The sequence below is a fragment of the Thermobia domestica genome, chromosome 11 (assembly GCF_964235325.1).
Source record: "Thermobia domestica chromosome 11, izTheDome1.hap1.1, whole genome shotgun sequence".
Classification (NCBI taxonomy): domain Eukaryota; kingdom Metazoa; phylum Arthropoda; class Insecta; order Zygentoma; family Lepismatidae; genus Thermobia; species Thermobia domestica.
Genome location: NC_137464.1, coordinates 154197140 through 154222130, shown reverse-complemented (window position 1 = coordinate 154222130; position 24991 = coordinate 154197140). Strand labels below are relative to the sequence as shown.

The window sequence follows — 24991 nt, the reverse complement described above, 5'->3', positions numbered from 1 at the left end:
AATCTGAACACTGGCGTCGTTAGCTTTTTAAATCTGGGGGGTCGGATTAATCAAAATCAAAATCCTCTTTCCGACGAAAGTTACATATACAAAGTAGTATAGTTATATAAATATACTTGACTAAAGTCTGGGGGGAACGCGAACCCCCGACCCTCCCGCTAACGACGCCCGTGATCTGAAGGTAGTCAAGTCGAATCGGATAAACGAACGACGAGTACACTTTTTTACTTTAAATTTATCGTGGCGATTGATCGGCGATGATACACGTTTTATTAATAATAATAACAATAATCTCATAGAAGATTAAAAGTTAGGAGCTTATAATCGCTCATGGCATAACATTACAACCAGAAATGTAACATTTGGCAAGAATATTTCGTTTTTTACTTTTGCTCATCTCGTTTCTGAATCAAAAGAAAACAACGCTTTGGTTTAAAATTTTCGTAGTTGCAGAGGTGTGTCCTGGAGGTCCAGTCGCCTTCCCGAAATCCCGACTTGTCTGTAAATTTTGTCTAATTTTAGGCAACTTTAAAAATTTTATTACCATTATTATTATTATTATTATTATTAGTAGTAGTAGTAGTAGTAGTAGTAGTAGTAGTTGTTGTTGTTGTAGTAGTAGTACTGAAAATTTAAGACTTCAATATTAGGTCCTATTGCAATGTAAATAAGCATAGTGAAGTCGATAGGACAAGAAAAGGAAAGGATAAGAGATAGTGATAGAGAGAGGATAAGAGCTATTAGTATCTGAAAGGAAACGAAAGGTGAGAAAGGTGTCAGCTCCTGAACAATATTAATATCGTTCGGGTGCCTAAACAGAAATTAAGTAGGATTTGTCTTCACCACGATACATAGTAACATGTTTTTTTTGGCTAAGAGACTTTGGATTATGTATGCGTTATATTGATGTTTTAACAAAATATAATACCAATATAAAAAATAGTTCCTATTTACAAATTTTTGTTAATCGTATATATGCAACGTGTTGGAAATGGCGAACAAAAATATTATTATTTCTAGCAGTAGGAGTAATAGTGAAAGACGTCAGGAAAATTGCTCGGAAAAATATTGTTTCAACCACATTTATGACTTATACTAGGCCCTAAGCATGACTATTAGTGGTTGTATTCATGAATTGTTTGCTAGAGACGTTACGTTTTCCACCACAGTATGAATCAAGGTTGTAGACAGACATGTGACGTCATTTTGCTAGTATTTCCGCTGTGAAGAATGCTGTCTTTATTCTAACTCGTAACGCCGAAAGAAATTGAGCATTTTTCAATTTATTACACATCAGAAGTATGCATAATGTAGTTCATAAAAACAACTTGCCGCACCGAGAATTGAACCCGGAAGCCTTGAATTACGAAACGACTACTCACGCCACCACGCTAAGACTTCTCTGTTAAGTAAGAGTCAAAAACACTCGTTTATGAATTGTACATGTTGACGATAACGACGAAACACACTTATTTCTGTCATGATAAAATACTATGCTCGAGAGACTTCAAATTTAAATTAAAAAACAAAAATTGATTTTATAGTTCAACAGACCTATTTTTTTCTGATTTACCGAAAGTATCTCTGTATCTTTGCTATTATTGCAATTACAAATATCAATATCCAAAAATGCCTGAAGTTCTTTTTTCACTTACAAGGAGAAAGCAGACTACCTTCACATGTGGCAATTAACATCCTACACTTTCTAAACCTTGTTAACTACTCAAAACCCATTAGAAATAACAGATTCTGCTTATCGCCGGCTTAGCTTTGTGTACAAAGAGAAAACATTCTACTGATTTTCACCTGTACTTTTATTCCAGTTTGTGAAACCTTTTGTTATGAAAGTACCATCAGAACCTTTTGGAAGTGATCTATTTTTATAGTATATACTACATACTGAACATTATCTAGTGGCAAAAACCACGTGTGGGTTTCCCTCTTTAACCTATTTAAGCCCCCGGGTCAAGAACGACATACTTACGTATTTTATTATTGCTAAAGCTTATATATTTTGCCCCTCGGGTCGTATTCGACACAGTATCATAATTAGCCAATGGGAGATCATAAAAAAAATGACACAAAATTCACCAACAATAGGTCGAAAACTGTTTTCCGAAATAAATCAAAAAGGACATATATATATGGGTTAAATACGACACTTTATCATCAACGTTCTAGTCGATAAAATTTCAGATATTTAAATAACTTTATTATAAAGAAAACTAACACTCCAAGCATTACACCTCAAAAAGTGCAAATATACCGATCAACGCAACGTATAAAGACCGATCAACGCACTGATTTTTTCTGTCGTTGCTTCGTGCTAATACATATTCCTTAGTATTCAATCTCTCTATGTGCTCGAATTTTGCAGGAATTTTAGCAAACCTTTTCTAGAAATCATAAGGGAAGTGGGAAATATAAAAATGGTACCATGAAAAAAATGTGACTTTTTGCAGAATATGAAAAAGGACATCGACTGAAAACTCGCTAATTCAAAAAAAAAAAAAAAAAAAAAAAAAAAACATAAGCTGCACGTTAAATTTGAAACCGAAAATATACATTATGGCGCTAAATTCTTTATACAAATGCAGAGGGGTGATTCCTTAAAGGAAATACAAACAAAAATGTTCTAATAAACATAGGGCAAAAATCGCGTCGTTTACGTGTTATACGCTGCCGAAAGCGTGGGAAAACAAACTTTAGAGTTAAATATTGCACAACCTACTGAGCGTAGACGTAATGCGGCACAATATCACCAAAGGATCCTAACTTGCAGTTTTCAGAGTTGTGGAATGGCAGTGCAAGGGATTTCCCAAACGATGTTAGGGATTCCTGGACATTTTATGACGTCTCACTATCTGGAAATAATTCAACGTGGAGGTCAATACACATACACGCAGATAAATGATGGTGGATAAAGGTAATGATCGCTGTGCGCGATTGTTTACCTCTTCAAAAAATACTAGTGAAGACGTTGTACACGAATTCACTGGAAACGTCACGTCGCTACAATATAAAAATACGTATAAGACATGCCAAGAGGTAACAAAAATGAAGAAATTCCGATTGTTGATCTGTTCATCTCAATGGTTTTGAGAACTCTCTACCATTACTACTACAGGAATTGAACAAGAACTACTATTAAGAGACAAACAAAGAGAGCGTAAGAGCGTAATAATAATAATAATAATAATAATAATAATAATAATAATAATAATAATAATAATAATAATAATAATAATAATAATAATAATAAAAGGAAGTAAAAGAAGAAGAGTACACATAACTCTTTAGCACATTCATTTCAATCACACACCACATCACACAAATGCGCCTACAGTACTTTCTCTTTCTCAATGTTTCTAAACTGTCGAACGTGAAACAAAACATTCGTTCTATTTGCGATATTTGTACGTGCTGTAAGAGGGGCCGATATTTCTGGTCCCAAACCGTATAACGGGACTGTATACCGAAGAGAGTTGTACGGAGCAGGTACAGAGGAGGGTATTTGTTTAAATGAAAAGGGGATAGTTGTCAGAACGCTCACTACAAAAAGTGTTCAAAGTCTCGACCCACTACTTCAATGCAAAGGTAACAGAGACGGCGAAGGAACTGACGCAGCGGACGCGTTGAAACACTCGTTGCGTTTCCTGAACGCTCCATGCTGCAGCAACAATTCGAACAATCAAATCCTCCTCTTATTGCATTGGGGTAGACTATTGTTTCATACGGTACCAGAAAAAGAAATCTGAGGGATTAAAGTCTAGTGAGCGAGGTGGCCAAGACAACGGTCCTTTTCTACCGACTCATTTGTTCGAAATTGGTACGTTGAGACAATTTCGCACCTCCGCAGCGAAATATGCTGGAGCACCATCGTGCATAAAGCACATGTTTCGACGGACAGCCAGTGGCATCGTCTCTAATAGTGGGCAGAACATTTTCCAAAAATATGCGATACTCTCCCCCCCCCGGTCAGGTGTTGTGGTAATAGGTATGGTCCGATGAGATAATTACCATCGATTCCTGCCCACACATTCACAGCACACCGTTTCTGATGGGCACGAGTTGACATTCCATGTCAGTTTACCTCAGAACACAAATGTTGAGTGTGATTGTTGAACACTCCTTCACGGGAAAACTTACTTTCATTTCTGAAGAGAACACGAGACATGAAGTGGGGTGTATTAGCATGCTGTTCACGTAGCTGCTGGACAAATTCCCGCCTAAGTGGATAATCAGCGGTGGGTAATGGATGCACCCTTTGGACGTGGAAATAGTACATCTGATTTTCGTGAAGCATGTTTCACACCTGCCGAGGATGCGTGTTATGTTCAGCAGCTACTGCCCGTGTGCTGATGAACGAATTTCTCTGACCTCGAGCAAGAACGTCCGTACTGTTCCGTTTCGTCGAGTATTGAGCCTATGTACTTCTAGCAATGTTGTTTCTCGTATTCTTTAATCTACACTGGAGAAAGTTACGTGGAATTCTAAGATTAGGAAACTGTTGTCTGTACAGCCGTTGTGCCACACGGCCATTACTGTTCGCTTTTCCTTATGCTAGATGTATGTGTGCCAATTCCACACGTGTGTACTGCTCCATTTTAACTGTAGTCACACGTGTTGGGCATGCACACCATATGGTGATGAAATGAAGCGAAATTAAAGTCAGAAATAGTAGATGTTTCCTCGCCGTTGTGGTCACTGTCCAGAATCTAAGATAGCGAGATTGCAACTTCGTACAACTATTCTGTCAGCGAATGATATTTGTGTATGAGTTTAGCAATGCACAAAGCGTATAATGTGATGGAGAAGGTACCACACCACAACATATAAAAGTGCATACACCACTAGTACGGCAGATGTAGTACTTCAATAACTTTCGAACACATTAACAAATATCATATCGTCCTCCTCTAAGGCACAAATGAGGTTCCGCTCATTAAAGAAACGAACACAATACATCCTAAGTAGAGGTGCAATGCACTATAATGAACAAAAAAAACCAACGTAACCTCTAACTGTAAAGATTGAGTTGATTTTTAGTTTAACGTCCCGTTCAGTAGCTAGGCTATACGAGACGCAGACCTACTGATTAACATGGAATCCGAACCACATGAGCTCCCGCCGGGAATCGAACTCAGGTCCTCCACACCAAAGGCGCGTACACTAACCGCTTAGCCAAGAAGGAGCTCTAACAGAAAAGGGATACGTAGTTTATCGTTTATTAAACGGTTGAACAAACACCCGAGCAGAACTAGCCCTCGTCGATTCCCGTTCTTCCGCTCGGGACGAAGAAACCACCTCATTCACTCCTGTGTAATGCACGCACGGTGTAACAGACAATTTAAAGGGTATATCAAAAGAACCAAATAAATATCAAGTAGACGTAGTTCCGTGATTTATTGTAAAGATACTGGAGAGAATGACAGACGAGTATGTACATTACAAAACACAAATAAACTAAACGAGAGAAGTAAAAACAGATCGACATGAAAAGCATTCGGATGTCATTATGTGAGCAGATTACCAATAGCAATTTCTTCATTTTCTATTACCTATTGGCTTGTGTTCTACGTATTTCTACATTGTAGCGACGTGACGTTTCCAGTGAATTCTTGTACACTTGGCATAAAAAAAATTGCGACAGCCAACGCCGACAGCTAGGCCACCGAATATACACCTTCTTATCCCATAATCGTGTCTGGTAAAGAGACCCCCTCTCTCTTCTCCTTTCTTCTCTCCTATACTAAAATTAGCTAATAACATGAGCGCAATTCTGATTTCAAACTACACATGTATTAGTATCGATAAAATGAAATAACAAAACCGAGACGAAACAAGATTCATAAGATGTAGGGAGAAATTGAAACAGAATGAAACATTGAAACCAATGGATTTCTATTATACAGAGCTTCAGAAATTAGGCAGAGAGAGAGAAAGCGAGAAAAGAAGAAAAATAAAAGGAATAAAAGGGAGAACAGATAAAAATGTGAAATTTTAACGTAGTAAGAAAAGAACCTAACATTATAAAGTTCCGTTACTAAAAATCTAACAGTAATATAGAAATAACGTTTGTTTTTATATATTTTTCAGGACTATTCGAATATATAGAGAATACTTGAAACATTCATTAAGTCACTTTCAAATAGGATAGAATACTGAATTTCCAGTAGAACTGTAGATCTCCGAGACACATCTAAGATAATGTCAAAACTTTAATACACATGCTTTGTTTCCACATGGTTCGGTTGTAAATTCGGTAGTGTTCAGTGGACACATTGATACAAAATACATTCTAATAAACCCAGTAGATAGCGTAGATCATATCTTCCATTCCAAACTACTAATGCAAAGTGAACAAAAAATAAAAAAGAAATGAAAAACGAAAGAAAGAAAGATAAAATTGAATGAGTGCTATTTTACTGCTAAATTTTTATCAGAATTATCCTATATTAAAAGTGCAAACTGTATCATAATGAAAAGTTACAAATGTTCAAATCGCAAATTGGATGTTCCTTATAAATGTAGCAGACCTTGCGTGTTTCAAATTTCAATGTCAACAAAACACATTGAATTATAAGATGGAAAAGAATTTGTGTCGAACTAGTATAAATAAAATTTTGTTCTCAAATAACCAAAGTGGTTGCCATTTTGTAGTCTTTTCCGAAGATTTATCTGTTCCGAAATTCATCTCTTGTGGATATAACGTTGTAATTTGCACAGATGGAATGAACACGCTAGAGCTCATACGGATCATAGTGTCAGTCGGATGATTTGGTTAGCTTATGGACCACCAATGAGTCGAGGATTCAAACCCGTAGTGACCCGGTAATGCGACTGAGACTCGGTAAACCAGATGATAAAAAAGATATTTTGCTTAATCCTTTGCGTTTGAACAGTATTTCATTCAGAGATGACTAGGAAGGGAGATGTTATCCCCAGAGCATGAAAAACATGACGCTGAAGTTGCCAGTTAATTACATTTTCCAGACCAGGTCTATCAGTCACTTGCTCCGTTTTAACTTTGGAACACAGACATGCGCTTGAAGTGCGTGTGCGTGAGAGAGAGGAGGGAGAAGTGAAAGATGCAAAGACAAGATAGGGAAACGTAAAGAAAGAGAGAGGCAGAGAGAGAGGGAGGGAGGGAACATAAATATGAAACATACTTGTCATTACAGTATATGATAAAGAACGCACACACTGTATACCCAAATTCTCACCAGTGATGCCTTGTATGTTCTCCAGCAGCAGATGAATCTCTGTTTACAGCCATTATTTGATGCGAAAAAGTTATACTACCTGACGAGGAATCGAACCAAAATTCTCCATTTGGAAATCTGGCACTTTACCACTACACCACCCATCGCTTTACCCAAACTTTATTGAACAAATTCTGTAGTTTATTTCTGACAACGATAACACGAAAAGTGTATACTGCAGATCAATGAAGTGTTTCGAATGTCCTGGTAACTCAATTGCCCTTACCCAACCAACATTTGTAAATCGTCTGTATCACGATACAGGTATTTGCATCCACATTCTTAAGTATTGCTCCTTTAGTATGAGATATCGATTCTTCACAATACTTTGTAAAAAAGCAACTTTACAAACTTTAGCGTGAACAGGATTTGAACCTATCTTGGACAGCCGTATTAATCATAAGTCCATTACGTTACCGCTACATTATCATGCCACCTGAAACTACAAGCCAAATAATACTTACTTTACCCTTGATGTTTGGAATGATCAAACTTCTTCCCGTAAGGTTATTTGCACCTAAGTACACAACGAAATTTATTTATTCGACTTCCTAGAGAGAAATTAGTGCCCACTAATAAAGGAAATAAAATACAATGCAGGAAAAAATACAGAAATAAATACATATTATGCAGTAATTTGGCCGCACAAGTTCAAAATTCATATTTTGATGTAGGGAGAAACTGAAACGCTAACAATGAAAAATTGAAACCAATGGATATCTATTACACAGAGTTTCAGAAATGAGGCAGAGAGAGCGAGAGAGAGAGAGAGCGCGAGAGAGAGAGAGAAGAGGAGAGAAGAAGAAAAAGGAAAGGGAGAACAGATAAAATTGTGGAATTCAAACGTAGTAAGAAAAGAAACTAACACTATATATTTCCATTTCCAGAAATCCAACAGTAATATAGAAATAACTTTTGTTTTTACATTTTTTTCCAGAACTTTTCGAATATATAGAGGATGCTTTAAACATTCGTTACGTCCCTTTCATAATAGATACCATACTCAATTTCAAGTAGAACTGTACATCTCCAAGAAACATCTATTATAATATCAAAAGTTTAACACACATGCTTTCTTTCCGCATGGTTCGATTGCAAATTCGGTAGATTTTCATTGGACGTACTGTTCCAAAATACATTCTAATAAAATCAGTAGATAGCGTTGGAAATACCCTCCATTTCAGATTACTAATGCAAACTGAACAAAAAAGAAAAAAGAAACAAAAAGAAAAGAGAAAGAAAGAAAGAGAAAATGGAAGATTTCTATTTTACTATTAATTTTCTATCAAAAATACACTCTATTAGAAGTCCAAAATGTATCGTAATGAAAAGTTACAAAAGTTCCAAAGCAAAAGTTTATGTTCCTCATAGATGTAGCATGTTTCAAATTTCAACGTAAAAAAAAAAAAAACATTAAATTATAAGATGGGAACAAATTTTGTGTCGAACTAGTATAAATAAAACTTTGTTTTCAAATAACCTTAGAGGTTACCATTTTCTAGTCTTTTCCGAAGATTTATCTGTTCCGAACATACAGCATTGATTTAATCTCTTCCGGATATAACGTAATTTGCACAGATAAAATGAACACGCTAAGAGCGCAAACGGATCATCGTGTCACTCGGATGATGTAGACCACCACTGGGTCGAGGATTCAAATTCGTAGTGACCCGGTAATTCGACTGAGACTCGGTAATCCAGAGGATAAAAAGGTGATTTTACTTATTCCCCTGCGTTTAGACAGTACATCTGTCAGAGATGACTAGGACTGGAGATGTTATCTCCAAAGCACGAAAAACACGACGCCGAAGTTAACAGTTAATTAGATTCTCCTGACCAGGTATATCGGGCTCTTGCTCCCTTTTAACTTTGGAACATGGAGTGCGTGTGTATGGGAGGGGGAGAAAGGTGAGAAGTGAAAGATGCAGAAGACAGGATAGGGAAACGTCAAGAAAGAGAAAGGGAGACGAATATAAATATGAAACATACTTATAATTGAAGTGTATAGTTTAGAACGCACACAATGGTTACTCTTACTATCGCCAGTGATGCCTTTTAAGTTCTCCATCAGAAAATAAATCTCTGTTTGCAGCCATTATTTTATTCGGAAAAATCATACTACCTGATGGGGAATCGAACCTAGATTTCCCATTTCAAAGTCTGGCACGTTACCACTACACCACCGATTGCTTTAGCCAAACTTTCTTTAACAAATGGTGTAGTGTTTCTTTCTGAGAACGATAACATGAAAAGTGTATACTGCTGATCAATTATGTATTTAGAATGTCCTGCTAATTCCCTTGTATTTTTCCAACCAGCATTCGTAAATCGTTTCTATCATGATACAGGTGTTTGCTGGATGTTCGGAACAGATAAATCTTCGGAAAAGACTAGAAAATAGTAACCTCTATGGTTATTTGAAAACAAGATTTTATTTATACTAGTTCAACACAAAATTTGTTCCCATCCTATAATTCAATGTGTTTTTTCACGTTGAAATTTGAAACATGCTACATCTATGAGAAACATAAGCTTTTCCTTTCCAACATCTGTAACTTTTCATTACGATACACTTTGGACTTTCTGTTAGAAATTTAGCAGTAAAATAGAATTCTTCTATTTTCCCTTTCTTTCTCTTTTCTTTTCTTTTCGTTTCGGTTTTTTTTCTTTTTTGCTTTTTTGTTCAGTTTGCATTAGTAGTCTGAAATGGAGGATATGACCAACGCTATCTGCTGGGTTCATTAGAATGTATTTTGGATTAGTACATCCAATGAACGCTACCGAATTTGCAATCGAACCACGCGGAGACAAAGCATATGTGTTAAACTTTAGATATTTGCCTAGAATTGTCTCCGTGACCTACAGCTCTACTTGAAAGTTAAAAAAATGAAATCTTTCAATTTTACGTCCCACGTTATGCCGGTTAGGCTAAAGGAGACGGTGATTATGAGAGATGAATGAAATGGTGGAATGAAGAAAGTGGGAGGAAACGGGAGAACCCCGAAAAACCCACGAGCATGATGTTTGTCCAGCACAAAGTCCACACGGCAAGAGCTGGGATCGAACCAGGGATCCCAAGCACCAGAGGTTACTTGAAATTGGGTATGCTATCCATTATGAAAGGGACATAACGAATGTTTAAAGCATCCTCTATATATTCGAATAGTTGTGAAAAAATATGTAGAAACAAACGTTATTTCTATATTACTGTTGGATTTCTGGAAACGGAACTTTATAATGTTAGGTTCTTTTCTTACTACGTTTGAGTTCCACAATTTTATCTCTTCTCCCTTTTCTTTTTCTTCTCTCTCTCTGCCTCATTTCTGAATCTCTATTGAATAGACATCCATTGGTTTCAATTTTTCATTGTGTGTTTCAGTTTCTCTCTACATAAACTTATGAATCTTATTTCGTCTCGGCTTTATTTTATCGAAACTAATATATGTGTAGTTTGAAATAAGAATTGCGCTCATGTTGTTAGCTAATTTTAGTATAGGACAGAAAGGAGAAGAGAGGGGTCTCTTTACCTGACACGATTAAAGGATAAGGTGTATATTGGGTAGCCTAACTGCACGGCGTTAGCTGTCGCATTTTTTTTTATGTACAACGTCTTTCAAATTTTTTTTCAGAAAGTATGCAACCACGAACAGTAATCATTACCTTATCCGCTATCTTTTACCTGCGTGTATGTGTATTGACCTCCACGTTGTATTATTTCCAGATAGTGAGACGTCTTTTACATGCTCTTCTTAACTCAAGTTACGTCACAAAATGTCCTAGGATTCTCTAACGTCCTTTGCGGAATCACATGCGCTGCCATTCCACAAGTCTCAATACTGCAAATTTGGATAGAGCAGGTTAGGATCCTTTGATGATATCACGCCGCATCACGTCTACGTTCAGTAGGTTGTGCAATATGTAACTCTAAAGTTTGTTTTCTCACGCTTTCGGCAGCGTATAACACGTAAACGACGCGATTTTCGCCCTATGTTTATTATAACTTTTTGTATGTTTTGCTCTCAGGAATCACACCTCTGCTTTTGTACAGTTCAAAACATAGAAAATGTTACAAAATGTTAGAGTCCAACTTGGAACAAACTCCTTCGTCGTAAGCTTATTTATTCCGAAATACACTTCTCATCGACTAGTTACTTCCGGTATTCAACACAACTCACTCCCCTCCTCCACCTCTCCTTGTCTAAAGCGGTGTGTGACGTAATATGCTCTTTGCATTCAGACGGAGAAAGAGGAGCCAGTTTACAAGGTTTATAGCTCTAAAACCGTCTCTTTTATTCGTTTGTTCTGAAATGCCTTTCTAGAGCCTGAATAAAACAAAACTTCACAAAATGTTCCCATAGCTTCATAAACATCCCTATTTGCGTTCTTTTCCTTCTTCAAAGGCTGCAGATCACATCAACTTAGAAAATGCTCCTTTTGAATTCTATGGAAATTGTTAATCATGGCAGTAGGTTTTGTGCTTCCCGAAGTCTGTAATGCGGGCGTAGAGCTCTAAAAACTACTGACAGAAATGAGTGCTATTCATTTCTTGTTAGCAATTGCAAGCAAATGTTCGAGTTGGCGTCATTTGGACAGGACAGAAGGGTGTAATTGTCTTCTCCCTTGAGCTTAAGAAATACATATTGTTTGATCAAATGTGTAGTAATATAATTTTAAGAAGTTCGATCCCAGCTCGCGCCAAGTAAACTTTGTAGTGAACAAACACCGTGAGCGTGGGTTCTCCCGTTTCCTCCCACTTTCCTTAATTGCTTATCGTCACCGTCCCCTTTATCCTCCCCGCATAATCGTGGGACGGAACACTTAAAGATTTCATTTTAATTTTTACTATTAAGCCTCTATTAACGTGTCATATTTGAAAATAATGTCAGCTACAATTAATTCACTGGCTGATACTATATTTGATTCAAGCTTGAAGATACTAATGCATAAACTAAATGTAACTGAAAGAAAAAAGTAACAAGAATTGATGAAGTTCGAACCTAGGGTCACCAGGGAAGGAATATCATTCATTAGACCCTCATCTGACAAGCCACGACGTGAGCATACGCTTATGTAAGTTATAAATTAGCATAAATTTGTAAGTTACATATATTACAGTAAAAATGGGATTTTTTTATTACCGTCCGACTGTCGTCGTTCTGCAAACATTCAACATGATATGACGTAGGGAAATCAATTACATGAAGGTAGTAGGATTTAATATCAACATTGAAACATCGTAAGTTAAAGAAAAGCATGTAATAACAAATATCATATTTGAATATAATTTCGTCTTGAACTAGCTGTGACTACATTTACTTCAAAACTGAGTTTCTCGATTGCACAGTATGAATGTGGATAGAAGAAAAAGTCAATAAGAGTGGTCGGGATTTGAACCTAAGACCATCCAAGTAGGAATTACTTACATTAAACATTCGTGTAACAGACAACGACGCAAAGTGTTTGGCACTATTTTATTATATAGTTCTATCAAATATAACTTAATGAACACAATAAGAATGAACTTTACTGACTTAAGAAGTGTTCCTGAACAAGGGGAAGTTCATTATACACCCTATAAGTAAGCTATAAGAGGTCTGCGTCCCATCTAAACGGCGCATCTACCGAGTCAACGTTAGGAATATCCCATTCTAGTAGGTAAAGGAAACGTATGTAACAGGTTATGTAGAGTTCTCCGTGGCTGAGTGGATTAAGTCATGAATCAATAACTAAAAGGTTTGTGGTTCGAAACCCGACTCGAAGCTTAAGATTTTTTAAATTCTTAATTCTCCAGATCTTAAGAACTTTCTCTCCCTTCGTAATCATCTGATGATCTAAAAAGAATTCTCCATCTTAATTCAACAACTGCCATAATGTGATCCTCGCATTTCGGAATCTTTCCTTCTTCTGTTTTACAAAGTCACAATTTTCATCATAATACGGATGCTGTCCGATTATTTTTTCTCCAATTCTAAACTTGAATATTTAAATCATTCCTTTCTGTCTCCATATTTGAATCTCTCTCTCACACACACACACTCAATGTCGTCCATGAACTGTTATGTCTTGGGATCAAACCTTCGACTCTTGAAACCAAATGTAAGCGCTCTAGCGATGTGCTATCGTAACTATATAGGTTTGTTGTTAAAATCAGCATCATTTTAGATTTTGCCCGGGTTCGGAGGGAGGCGGATACAGGGTATCTACAAAAAATCCAAAATGAAATTTCGTGACTTTTTCGTGACCTTTTCTTTACCCAATCATAATATTTCCTAACATTTTCAAAAGCGAATTTGGGTGCGAATTAGGCCTAATTTTCATCCATGCGATAGAAACGTACTTTGCTTGTGATTTGATATCATCTAAAGTCGACCATAAACATTTTTGGTGGTGAAGTTTGACGTTTTACAGAACAAATTTTTCCAATCTGTACTTACATTTGCACAGTGAGAAAAAAATCGTGACCCAAAAGCTAAATTTCGTGACTTTTTCGTGACTTTCATGACCGTTTTCTGATTTAGTGACTTTTTCGTGACATTCGTGACTTTCGTGACCGATAGACATCCTGGGATATTCTCCGCGGACATAAGAGTTTCATTTTTAATTAGTAAAAAGTAAATGAAATCTTTAATTTTTCCGTCCCACGATTATGCGGGGAGGATAAAGGAGACGGTGATTATAAGCAATTAAGAAAGTGGTGGAATGAAAAGTGGGAGGAAACGAGAGAACACACGCTTACGGAGTTTGTCCACCACAAAGTTTACTTGACGCGAGCTGGGATCGAACTTTTATTTTATTTTATTACTACACATTTGATCAAACAATATGTATTTCTTAAGCCCAAGGGAGGGGACAATTACACCCTTCTGTCCAGCCCAAATGACGCCAACTGGAACAGTTGCTTGCAATTACTGACAAGAAATGAATAATATTCATTTCTGTCATTAGTTTTTAGAGTTCTACGCCCACATTACAGACTTTGGGAAGTACGAAACCTACTGCCATGATTAGCAATTTCCATAGAATTCACAAGGAGCATCTTCTTAGGTTGATGTGATATGCAGCCTTTGAAGAAGGGAAAGAATGCAAATAAGTATGTTTATGAAGCTATAGGAACATTTTGTGAAGTTTTGTTTTATTCAGGCTCTAGAAAGGCATTTCAGAACAAACGAATAAAAGAGACGGTTTTAAAGTTATAAACCTTGTAAACTGGTTCCTGTTTTTCTGTCTGAATAGTAAGAGTATATTACCTCACACACCGCTTTAGACAAGGAGAAGTGGAGGAGGGGGTGAGTTGGGTTGAACACCGGAAGTAACTAGTCGATGAGAAGTGTATTTCGAAATGCATAAGCATACGACGAAAGAGTTTGTTCCTAAGTTGGACTTAAACTTTTTATCATTTTCTATGCTTCGAACTGTACAATGAATATAGCGCCATACGGTATATATTTCTATATCTTCAAAAAAATTGGGGGAATTCTACAACTTTGGGGGTAAATTTTCCCCTCCTAAGATGTCTGAATAAAACACTGCTATAGGATATCCTGCCAAAGGTTTTAGAGAAATCAATGGATAAAATGGCAACAGGAGTAAGGAAAGCAAACTCATGAAAAGCTATAAAATCTCGTATGTTAACGTAAGGTTTCATGAAGAAACGCGTGTAAGTTATATTCGGATTGGCTAGAATTTAGCAAATCACCCACATAGTGTTTCCTTCGAAGAGCTAGGTATCCTACCAACATCTTTAGGTTCACATACAGGTAAAAGATTAATCGGGCATTAAATTTCGATGGAGTTAGAGGGAGACTCTTTAGGTATGAAGACAATAAAGCTTGTGAATAGAGGCTCTCCTAATGTACGGGATGCCGTGGTGGCTAAATGGTAGAGCGTTCACCTCTGGTGCAAGGGTCCTTGGTTTGATCCCAGCTCGCGCCAAGTAAGCTTTATGGTGGACAAATATATTGTGCGTGGGTTTTCTCGGAGTTTTCCCGTTTTCTCCCACTTTATTCATTCCACCATTTCATTCATTTCTCATTATCACCGTCTCCTTTAGCCTACCCGGCATAATCGTGGGACGTAAAAATTAAAGGTTTCATTTCATTTCATTTTCATTTTCTCCTAAGGAACCGTGTCCTCGACATTCATTGAAGAGATCAATGAAAATCGTGGCAAGTATATATCAATAAATGAATGTGTAATAAAATTCTTAGGTAAAATGTCGATTCCACCCTATTTTAAATTCAATATTGTTTACTAAACGAGTGGAATGTTGTCCCAAAAACACATGAATTTGCCTCATATTGTGATTTTTATTGTAATAATATATCCCACTCCACGTACATGAGTTGGTGTTACTCAGGTTCCATAAGTATGAAACTACTGAAGTACCAAAGTAGGTTACTATTTGGTAGTTTGGACACAGATAGATTGACACGCATAAGAACTGCATGGCAATCGCTGAAACATACCGGAACGAGTGCAGTTCCTCGTACATGGTTGATGAGAAAAAAATATAATTTCGGTACAATTTCAAAGGCAAGAAAGAGATGTGAAAATATATGGCCAGATAGTTTGGCAGAGAGTGTTACAAAATATTAAGTAAATCATGTTTGTACTATCTCCTGATATCCGGAGAAAAAATGAAATGGGACTCTTGATCCACGGAATGTAAAACTGAATTATACAGGGGATGGAACAATTATAGAGAACCCGTCCTATGTCAGTAAAAAATAACTCCTTTTCGCGGGTCCAGTTGGAACCTGATGGTGCATAGAAGCTACAAAATTTGATATGGTTAAGCATTTCTTGGGGGATTTTTTATTTGGGGGATTAGAAATTTCCTTGAAGGTTAAGTCACTGAAATAGATTATATCCGTACCTAACTAGTTTTGTGTAAAACTAGAATAGCAAATATGATTGAATAGACTAACTAAATCGAGGAGAGTTATTTCATGTGCGAACAAGACATCAGTACCTGCCCTGCACATAAAATCTCTTTATGCCTGCTGTTTGATAAATGTAAAAGTATTAAGGTAGATGGTCGCAAAACAAGAATTATACATAAATAAATATACTAACATTAAGAAAAAGAGAATTAAACGAAATTTTAACATCATTGAACAAATTTTTACACAACGACAATTAATTATGAACCATGCACTGGAAGATTACCTGCTTTAAACGTGTAGTATTAGCACATGTTTGTGCATCTGTAACTCATGATACATAAAAAATGTTTAATCTTTACTTATCTTTAGGCGCAACGCCTTGTCTTTAGTTTTCAAAATTTACGAATTTCAGATTATGGTGGCCTTATATCGGAATCACTAACAGAGTCAGTAGTAAGGTATTGCAAATTCAAATGAACTGTTTTGTGTAAGTCTTTAATGTTCATTCCTTTGGCCGAAACTCTTGAACGAAAGGGAATTTTTAAATTCTATTTTTGCAATAGCTTGCTAAAATAATTAACTCGTCTGTGTTCGTTAATGGAATCAATCCGTTTACGTTAACGGGTAACTGTGACTTTAACTTTCGTCCATTTGTCCACAGATAACTCTTGAACGAAAGCATAGTTTTGAATTTCCGTTCTTGCAGTAGATAGATTTAACAATGCTCTCATCCGAATACGTCTACACAGTGAATCCTTTAACATCTTAATGAATAACAGTAACTTGAACTTTTGTCCGTTAGGTGACTTTTAAGCGAAAGCAATTTTTTTAATTCAATTTATTTGCAATATATAGCTTGAGCGATTACCTCGGTAAAATTTGTTAATGAAGTGAATGTGCTAAGATCTTAATGACTAAACGGTGACTTTAGCTTATATCCGTTAATCCACAGATAAACAGGCAATTCTGAAAAAAGAGATTTATTATTTTTTACAATAGATAGCTAAAGCGATTATCTCATCCAGGTTAAGGAATAAAATCAATCCGTGAACAACGTTATGGGTAACGATGACCTTGACGGTAGCTATGCATATCCTTTTTTCTCTTATTAAAACAAAAGTGTAGGTCGAATATAGTAGAACGCTAGAAGTTACATATCAAGTTGGCAGCAATCATTCTCTAGCGAGTGACATCTACCGGACGAAACTGAAACTCCCCATGATTCTCTTTAGTTTTTTTTTTTTTTTTTTTTAATCAGAGTTTATTGTTAGTAATAAGATGTTATTTTAGCTACAAAATAAAATACGCCAAGTTGCAAATTAAAAGTACCTTACGCAACGCTACCCTTAAGATTTGTTTTAATTTACTTATTTATGCTTCATAACACTACATTATTCTTACCTTAATTACTGCCACCAGGAGACAGAAATTCATAAGAAATTCAAGGCATGCTATCACAATAATAGGCACATTAGCTACCACTAGAAAAACGAAGCACATGTTTAATCTTTCACTGTATTTTCATTTCAGGAAAGCAGTACAAATTTATTGGTCACATACTCTCTATATTTAAGAGTAACTACTGCCTTGTTAAAAATATTAGGCCTTGTGCAAAGTCGTTCCGACGCGTGATTGATACCATACTAAAGAGTTCGACTAACATATGCTTTCAGCAGTAGTCAGGCCTTTATTATGACGCTAATCAACGTCAAAATGACTCTGCATAGGGCCCATTAAATCTAATCTGTCACTATCTAGAGATATTCATATTCTTGTACATGCAATTTTATAACAGGTCTATTCTTCTTTAAACTTATAAATATACGAAGAACAAATCACAAAAGTTTAACAAATCTCGTAATAATAAAAATGTGATGAAAAGATATAATGAAAATGTGATAGAAGAGTAATAACACAGGTCTACAACCCAAATTTTGATTTGATAAAAATGTCTTTATGTTTTTGGGCGTGCTTAAACCGAAAATGAAGTCCGTTTTTCTCCAGTGCAGTTGTTTTCAAAACCATATAACATAATAGCAGGTGTGTAGCATACCTATATGTATATAATAGACGTGGAAACTGTAGTGTTTGTTCTTCTCCCTTGAACGTTTGGTAAACAATAAATACAACAACACAAAATAACGTAAAATACAATATCCTAAAATAAACTATAAGTATTAAATTCTAATATCACTCACCCTCAGAGATATAGGCATGAAGCTCCAGGCACAATCTGTATAGGCAGGAACTGCGATACAAGGACACAATCGGCTGACATTTTTAAAGTTTTTCCATGTTGAACAATACCAAATATAGAAGTTCATATACGTATCAGAGTGGCAGAGTATATAATCATTTCACTAAAATGTTTTTTTTTTTTTGAAAGTTCTGTGCATGCGCTTTCAGAGTATAGGATGCTTCAGATGAATCATGATGTAGCATCCAACAATAGTCCGCTAGCATATTCACGTTCCAGCTATCTTCATAACTACGTTCCATCTCCTTGATCTCTTGGTGAAACCGTTCGCCTTGTTCTTCACTTACCTTCCCTAAGTTTTCCCGAAAATAGTTCACATGTGAGTGTAATAAATGAACCTTATATTCATCTTGCAACCTTGTTGTTCAAACACATGCAACATGAGTTCCACGATACTTTTGTAGTTCAGATCCTTGACGTTACCAAGGAACTCCTCTACAACCTCCTTGAAACAATTCCAGGTTTCTTTCTTCTCACCCGAGCTCCTCCGTGGCTAAGCGGTTAGCATACGCGCCTTTGGCGTGGGAGACCCGGGTTCGATTCCTGGCGGGAGCTCATGTGGTTCGGATTCCACGTTAATCAGTAGGTCCACGTCTCATATAGCCTCGCTGCTGAAAGGGACGCTAAACTAAAATCAACTCAACTCAACTTTCTTCTCACCCATGGTCAGAGCAAATTGTGCATCTGCGAAAAGTTTTCTGATGTCTGAATCTACAAAGATCCCTTCTTTCAGCTTGGCGTCACTTACACCAGGAAACACGGAGCATAAGTACTTGAAACATGCACCTGGTTGATTGAGAGACTTTACGAATTGTTTCATCAACCCGAGCTTTACGTGCAGAGGCGGTTCCAGGATAAGGTAGACAGTTCATAGACACACCGCCGTGCGTGTTCAAGCGTTGTCTTATCGAAAGATTGTATCTGCATGCTCTTGCAAGAGATGTAGCACATCTGAAAGCAGAATATCATCCACATATCGCTGTGACGTTAAGGTTTCGCAAATTACGATGAGAGATGACCGAAAGTCATACGTGATTCCTCCACATACTATAAAGAGGATATTTCTGTTTCTACTGTGCATTATCAGCATCATTGCCATCAGAAGAGTTCAGTCATTATTAGGGAGTCACTTGCCGCAACTCAGAAACTTCCATGCTCCACCGTTTTCTGTTAACCTGTTCATTTTCACATACTATTTTTCTGTTTTGATATCATCCATTAATTGTAGCCTGCTTCGTCCCCCTCTCTTTCCTGATACCATGCCCTCTACACGTCCCTCATGTTACAGTTCCTTCTTAACAAGCGTCTTAACCAGTTTTTCTTCTCTTTTTAATAATATCTAAAATTGTTCTTTTTACTACTACACCCTCTCATTCGTTTTCTGCTCGACCGAGCTAATTCACTATAATCTCCAAACATACACTTTAAAGGTTTTCAATTGTTTCTCGTCATTTTTGCGTAATATCCATGTATCTGCCCCATACAGTACAGTAAAATAGAGTACACGAAGCATTTTATGAGTCTTTTTCTCAACTCTTTATTCAAGGTCCCATAAAAAAGTATTTTCTGCCTCCTGAATGCTACTTTCGACATTCTTATTCTTGCTTTTATTTGACACTTCATATTCCCACTAATAATCCTAAACAGGTATCGAAAACTAGTCATCTGTTCTATTTTCTCCCCTCCCACTCCCATATTTGACACTGACCGTATCGTTGCAATCACCATGGCTTTTGTCTTTCAAACATTTATTTCCATCCAATATTCTTCACAGCCCTTTCTCAAGATTTCTATATCTTATTCATTTTCTTTCCAGATTCTGCAATAAGCGCCATATCATCTGCAAACTGTATACACTTATTTACCTCATATCGAAATGCCATCTTCATTATATAGGTTATTTTTCGCTATCTCTTATAGATAGATATTAAATAATGTTGGCGAGAAACAGGATCCCTGTGGAACTCCCCTTCCAATTGCACTATCTGTCTACTCTGTATGCACCATTAAATTTCGATTAAAGATTATAAATAATTTTGATAATTTATATAATATTTATGAAAATATATAATAGAACCTATATTAATAACATTTACCATTCGTCTAAGTAATGAATACGGTAGACAAAAAATCCAATAGACATATTACATCATGTAAAATAGGCTTACATTTCATTCTGTAACAAGAAGTTCTACTTAATATAGATTGCAATTGCAAGATGTAGCCCTGGCCGAACGGTCTAAGATGGCCAGCTATAGACCTAAGTCCCTATTAAAAAGTAGTTCGAGTCTTACAAAAAATAAGTTTCTGCACCTCTTCTTGGAATTTCTGCTCATGTTCCTGTCGGATTCGTTTAAGTAGAATTTGAAATAGAAAGAAAGAAAGTTTATATATCCTATAGAAAGCACAAGATGTGTTTAATTGCGTTTAATTCGCTTATTGACTTCACTCTACATTTTGGATAAAGATATGACTACATGATGATATTATTACCATTAAACTAAGGACGAACAATCAAATATTTACGTAAATTAAAATAATAATTTATTTGCAAATATGCGGTCGCCAATATATATTTGCGGCGAGATTTTAATTTGGAAATGAATTTTATCCAGCGTTGAATAGTAAAAATAATTAATTAATTGGTTAGCAATAATGTTGAATAAAGTAACTTGGCATAACGTAAGAGCGTATGTCAAACTATTATTTCTACTGTGATGAATCCTTGACATATTTTAGGTAGCACTGCATTTCAAGAAAGTAAATCCCCACATTAAGCTGGTTTGCAGATCCAATTTACTGATGTTTCTGATACGATTCAAAACGTAATAAGATAGTGGAATCGGCTTTTGATCCAAATTGGCTCGTTATCGACTTTTAACCTAAAATTACTCCCCAAACAATTTGACCTCTACCCCATCCCTTACCGAATTATCGTATTATATGTGCTCAAAATTTAATATTTTAAAATTCTGGTGGGATTGGTCCAAATAATTTGAAAGTTTTAGAGATTGCATATACTACGTAGGTGTATATGTGATTTTTTTAAAAATGATGCGTATTTTCTTGTTTTTGCGTGTTGAAAATTTCAAAAAATCGTAGCAAAAAATTTCGGGGGTACATTTTTGTTGAAAATCTTATAATACCCTTAAGTACAACATATTTTTTCAGGGCCTGAAAGTGATGGCAACTTTGTCAAAAAATAAATAAATAAAACTGAAAAACTTTTTTCTTACATTTTTTAAAATCATTTTAGGACCCTCTAGGTAAAAACTTTGAACTTTTCTTTGCCAAAGTGTACGATTTTCCTTTCTCTTTGGTCACTAAATAATTTGAAACAGGCTATAAAGTTGAACATATTCCAATCAAGGAAGACAGCAACGAAGATTTAACTATTGCAAATTATATGGGTGTTTGGTTTTTGATTTGTTCTCATTATCAGATAATATTTATGTATACCTTATTGCTTTGTATGTTAAAATAAATGATTTGTGTAGTAAATAAGTTTACTGAAACATATGTATATATGTATATGTAAAATGGAAACACATTGATAAAGCTGTAATCCTAATAACGCTTTCTCTTGTTTTTATCTTATTTTTTGTATTTTTCAACTCTAAACTTTATATATTAGAGCTTTAATTTCGTGATTCTTAAAGTCATAAGATTCAATTGCATCCAAAATTGCGAATTGGAAAAATTCAACTACAATTATGTATAAAATAGATTTCGAAGTGATCTTTTGTACACTCCGCATCAAAAAATTGCAACAGCTAACGCCGGGTAGCTAGACCACCCAATATACACCTTGTTATCCCATAATCGTGCCTGGTAAAGAGACCCCTCTCTCTCCTCCTTTCTTCTCTTCCATAGTTAACAACATGAAGACAATTCTAATTTCAAACTACACATGTATTAGTATCGATAAAATGAAATAAAAAAACCGAGACGAAACAAGATTCATAAGTTGATTTAGCGAGAAACAGAATCACACGCAATGAAAAATTGAAACCAATGGATGTATATTACACATAGGTTCAGAAATGTAGCAGAGAGAGAGGGAGAGAGAGAGAGAGAGAGAGAGAGAAGGCGAGAGAAGAAAAAAAAAAGAAAAGTGAGAACAGATAAAAATGTGGAATTTTAAACTTAGTAAGAAAAGAACCTAACATTATAAAGTTCCGTTACCAGAAATCCAACAGTAGTATAGAAATGACGTTTGTTTTTATATTTTTTTCAGGACTATTCGAATATATAGAGGATGATTGAATTCATTGTCTTTTTCATAAAGAATAGCATACTCAATTTCCAATAGAACTGTAGATCTCACAGACACATCTAAGATAATGTCAAAAGTTTAACACACATGGTTTGTTTCCGCGTGGTTCGGTTGTGAATTCGGTAGTGTTCATTGGACGTACTGATGCAAACCACATTCTAATAAACCCAGTAGGTAGCATAGATCATATCTTCCATTCCAGACTACTAATGGAAAGTCAACAAAAAAAGAAAAAAACGAAAAGGAAAAGGAAGGAAGAAAGAAAGATAGAATTGAATGAGTGCTACTTTATTGGTAAATTTTTATCAGAAATATCCTATATTAAAAGTCCAAACCGTATCATAATGAAAAGTTACAAATGTTGAAATGAAAAATTGGATGTTCCTTATAGATGTAGCAGAACTTACATGTTTCTAATTTCAACATGAATAAATCACATTGAATTATAGGATGGGAACAAATTTGTGTCGAACTAGTATAAATAAAATTTTGTTTTCAAATAATCAAAGAGGTTGCCATTTTCTAGTCTTTTCCGAAGATTTATCTGTTCCGAACATACAGCATCACTTTCTTCTCTTGTGGATATAACGTTATAATTTCCACAGATAGAATGAACACGCTAGAGCTCAAACAGATCATAGTGTTAGTCGGATGATGTTGGTTAGCTTATGGACCACTTGGTCGAGGATTCAAAGCCGTAGTGACCCGGTAATTCGACTGAGACTCGGTAACCCAGATGATAAAAAAGATATTTTGCTTATTCCCTTGCGTTTAAACAGTATTTCTTTCAGAGATGACCAGAACTGGAGATGTTATCCCCAGAGTACAAAAACTCGACACTGAAGTTGGAAGTTAATTACATTTTCCAGACCAGGTCTATCAGTCTCTTGCTCCATTTTAACTTTGGAACATGCACACGCACATCAAACATACTTATCATTACATTGTATGATGAAGAACACACACACTGTTTATTTGAATTCTCGCCAGTGATGCTTTATAAGTTCTCCAACAGATAAACCTCTGTTTGCAGCCATTATTTTATGCGAAAAAGTTATACTACCTGACGGGGAATCGAACCCTCGTTTTCTGCTTGGAAGTCTGGTACTTTACCACTACACCACCGATTGCTTTACCCAAACTTCGTCCAACAAATGTTGTAATATTTCTTTCTGAGAACGATAACACGAAAAGTGTTTACTGCAGATTAATGAAGTGTTTCGAATGTCCTGGTAAATCCCTTGCAATCAACCAACATTCGTAAATATTCTCTATCATAATAAAGGTGTTTGCTTCCACATTCTTAAGAATTGCACGTCTAATATGAGAAATCGATTCTGCACTATCACTTTGTAAAAAATACCAGTTTGGCGTGAACAGGATTCGAACCTATGCCTGACAGCTTTATTAATCGTATCTCCATTACCTTACCGCTACACTATCAGTTTTATTATTTCCTGACAGAAACTACAAACTGGAAACTCAACCTCGTGAGTCAACATAACAACGTATGATTAGGTACAAAAGGAGGCTGAAACCTGCTTACTACATTACATAATAACGCATATATTGTATATTACAAAATAATACTAAAAAGGGAGAGAAGAACGTGCGTTATTGCAAAACCACTTCTAAAAACCAGCTAAAAAAGTGCCGGTCCCTGTCCGGGGTGTATAACTTTCGACGTGTGCCTTTCAAAAATTCAAAATACGTGCGTGCATCCAACAAGGTTGTGTAGCGCCGAAAATATACTAGAGTGCTTGCAACAAGAAACAGCACCGCTCGATGTTTAGTGGGGGGGGGTAAAATTGAAAATCAGGAATAACATATGTTGCACCGTGAAGTGTGAAGGCGGGCTGCGGGTGATACGTCCCAACACCTCCTGCATGGTGTGCCAAATTGGTTTTGAGCCGACACAGTGTGTATAACGGTGAGCTAATGTGTCCTCTTGCAGGCAGTGCTCGCACAAGGCATCTGGGGCTCGTTGAATCTCACAGAGACGCGCCCGTGTTGGGAAAAGTTGGTGTACTATCTGGAACCACAGAACCTGCATATACTCAGGTATAACAGGGTTCGATATATTAGACCACACTTGGGGCCAATCTACTTGTGGATACAGCTGTATTACTCGCAAAATAGTGGTAGAGAAAGAGTGTTCGGTGAGGGTCCTATATAACGAGCACGCATTGTGTTGTTGAGGGTGGAGGAACATCCCGAAATAATTCCAATATCGGATAAACGTCTTGATATATGCCGGACACTGATCGACGAATTGAATAAAAGGAGGGTTTTACGGTTGACCATGATC

The 24991-nt window shown here is 36.2% G+C and overlaps 1 protein-coding gene across 1 annotated transcript in view; it reads right to left on the bottom strand.

The window, feature by feature from the left end:
• Positions 1–24991, bottom strand: part of LOC145663682 (uncharacterized) — a 221096-nt gene that overhangs the window by 35044 nt on the left and 161061 nt on the right. Inside the window, exon 4 of the mRNA XM_081729778.1 lies at positions 17552–17631. Within this exon, the coding sequence (XP_081585904.1) occupies positions 17552–17631 (80 nt within the window). The remainder of the gene's footprint in view (positions 1–17551; positions 17632–24991) is intronic.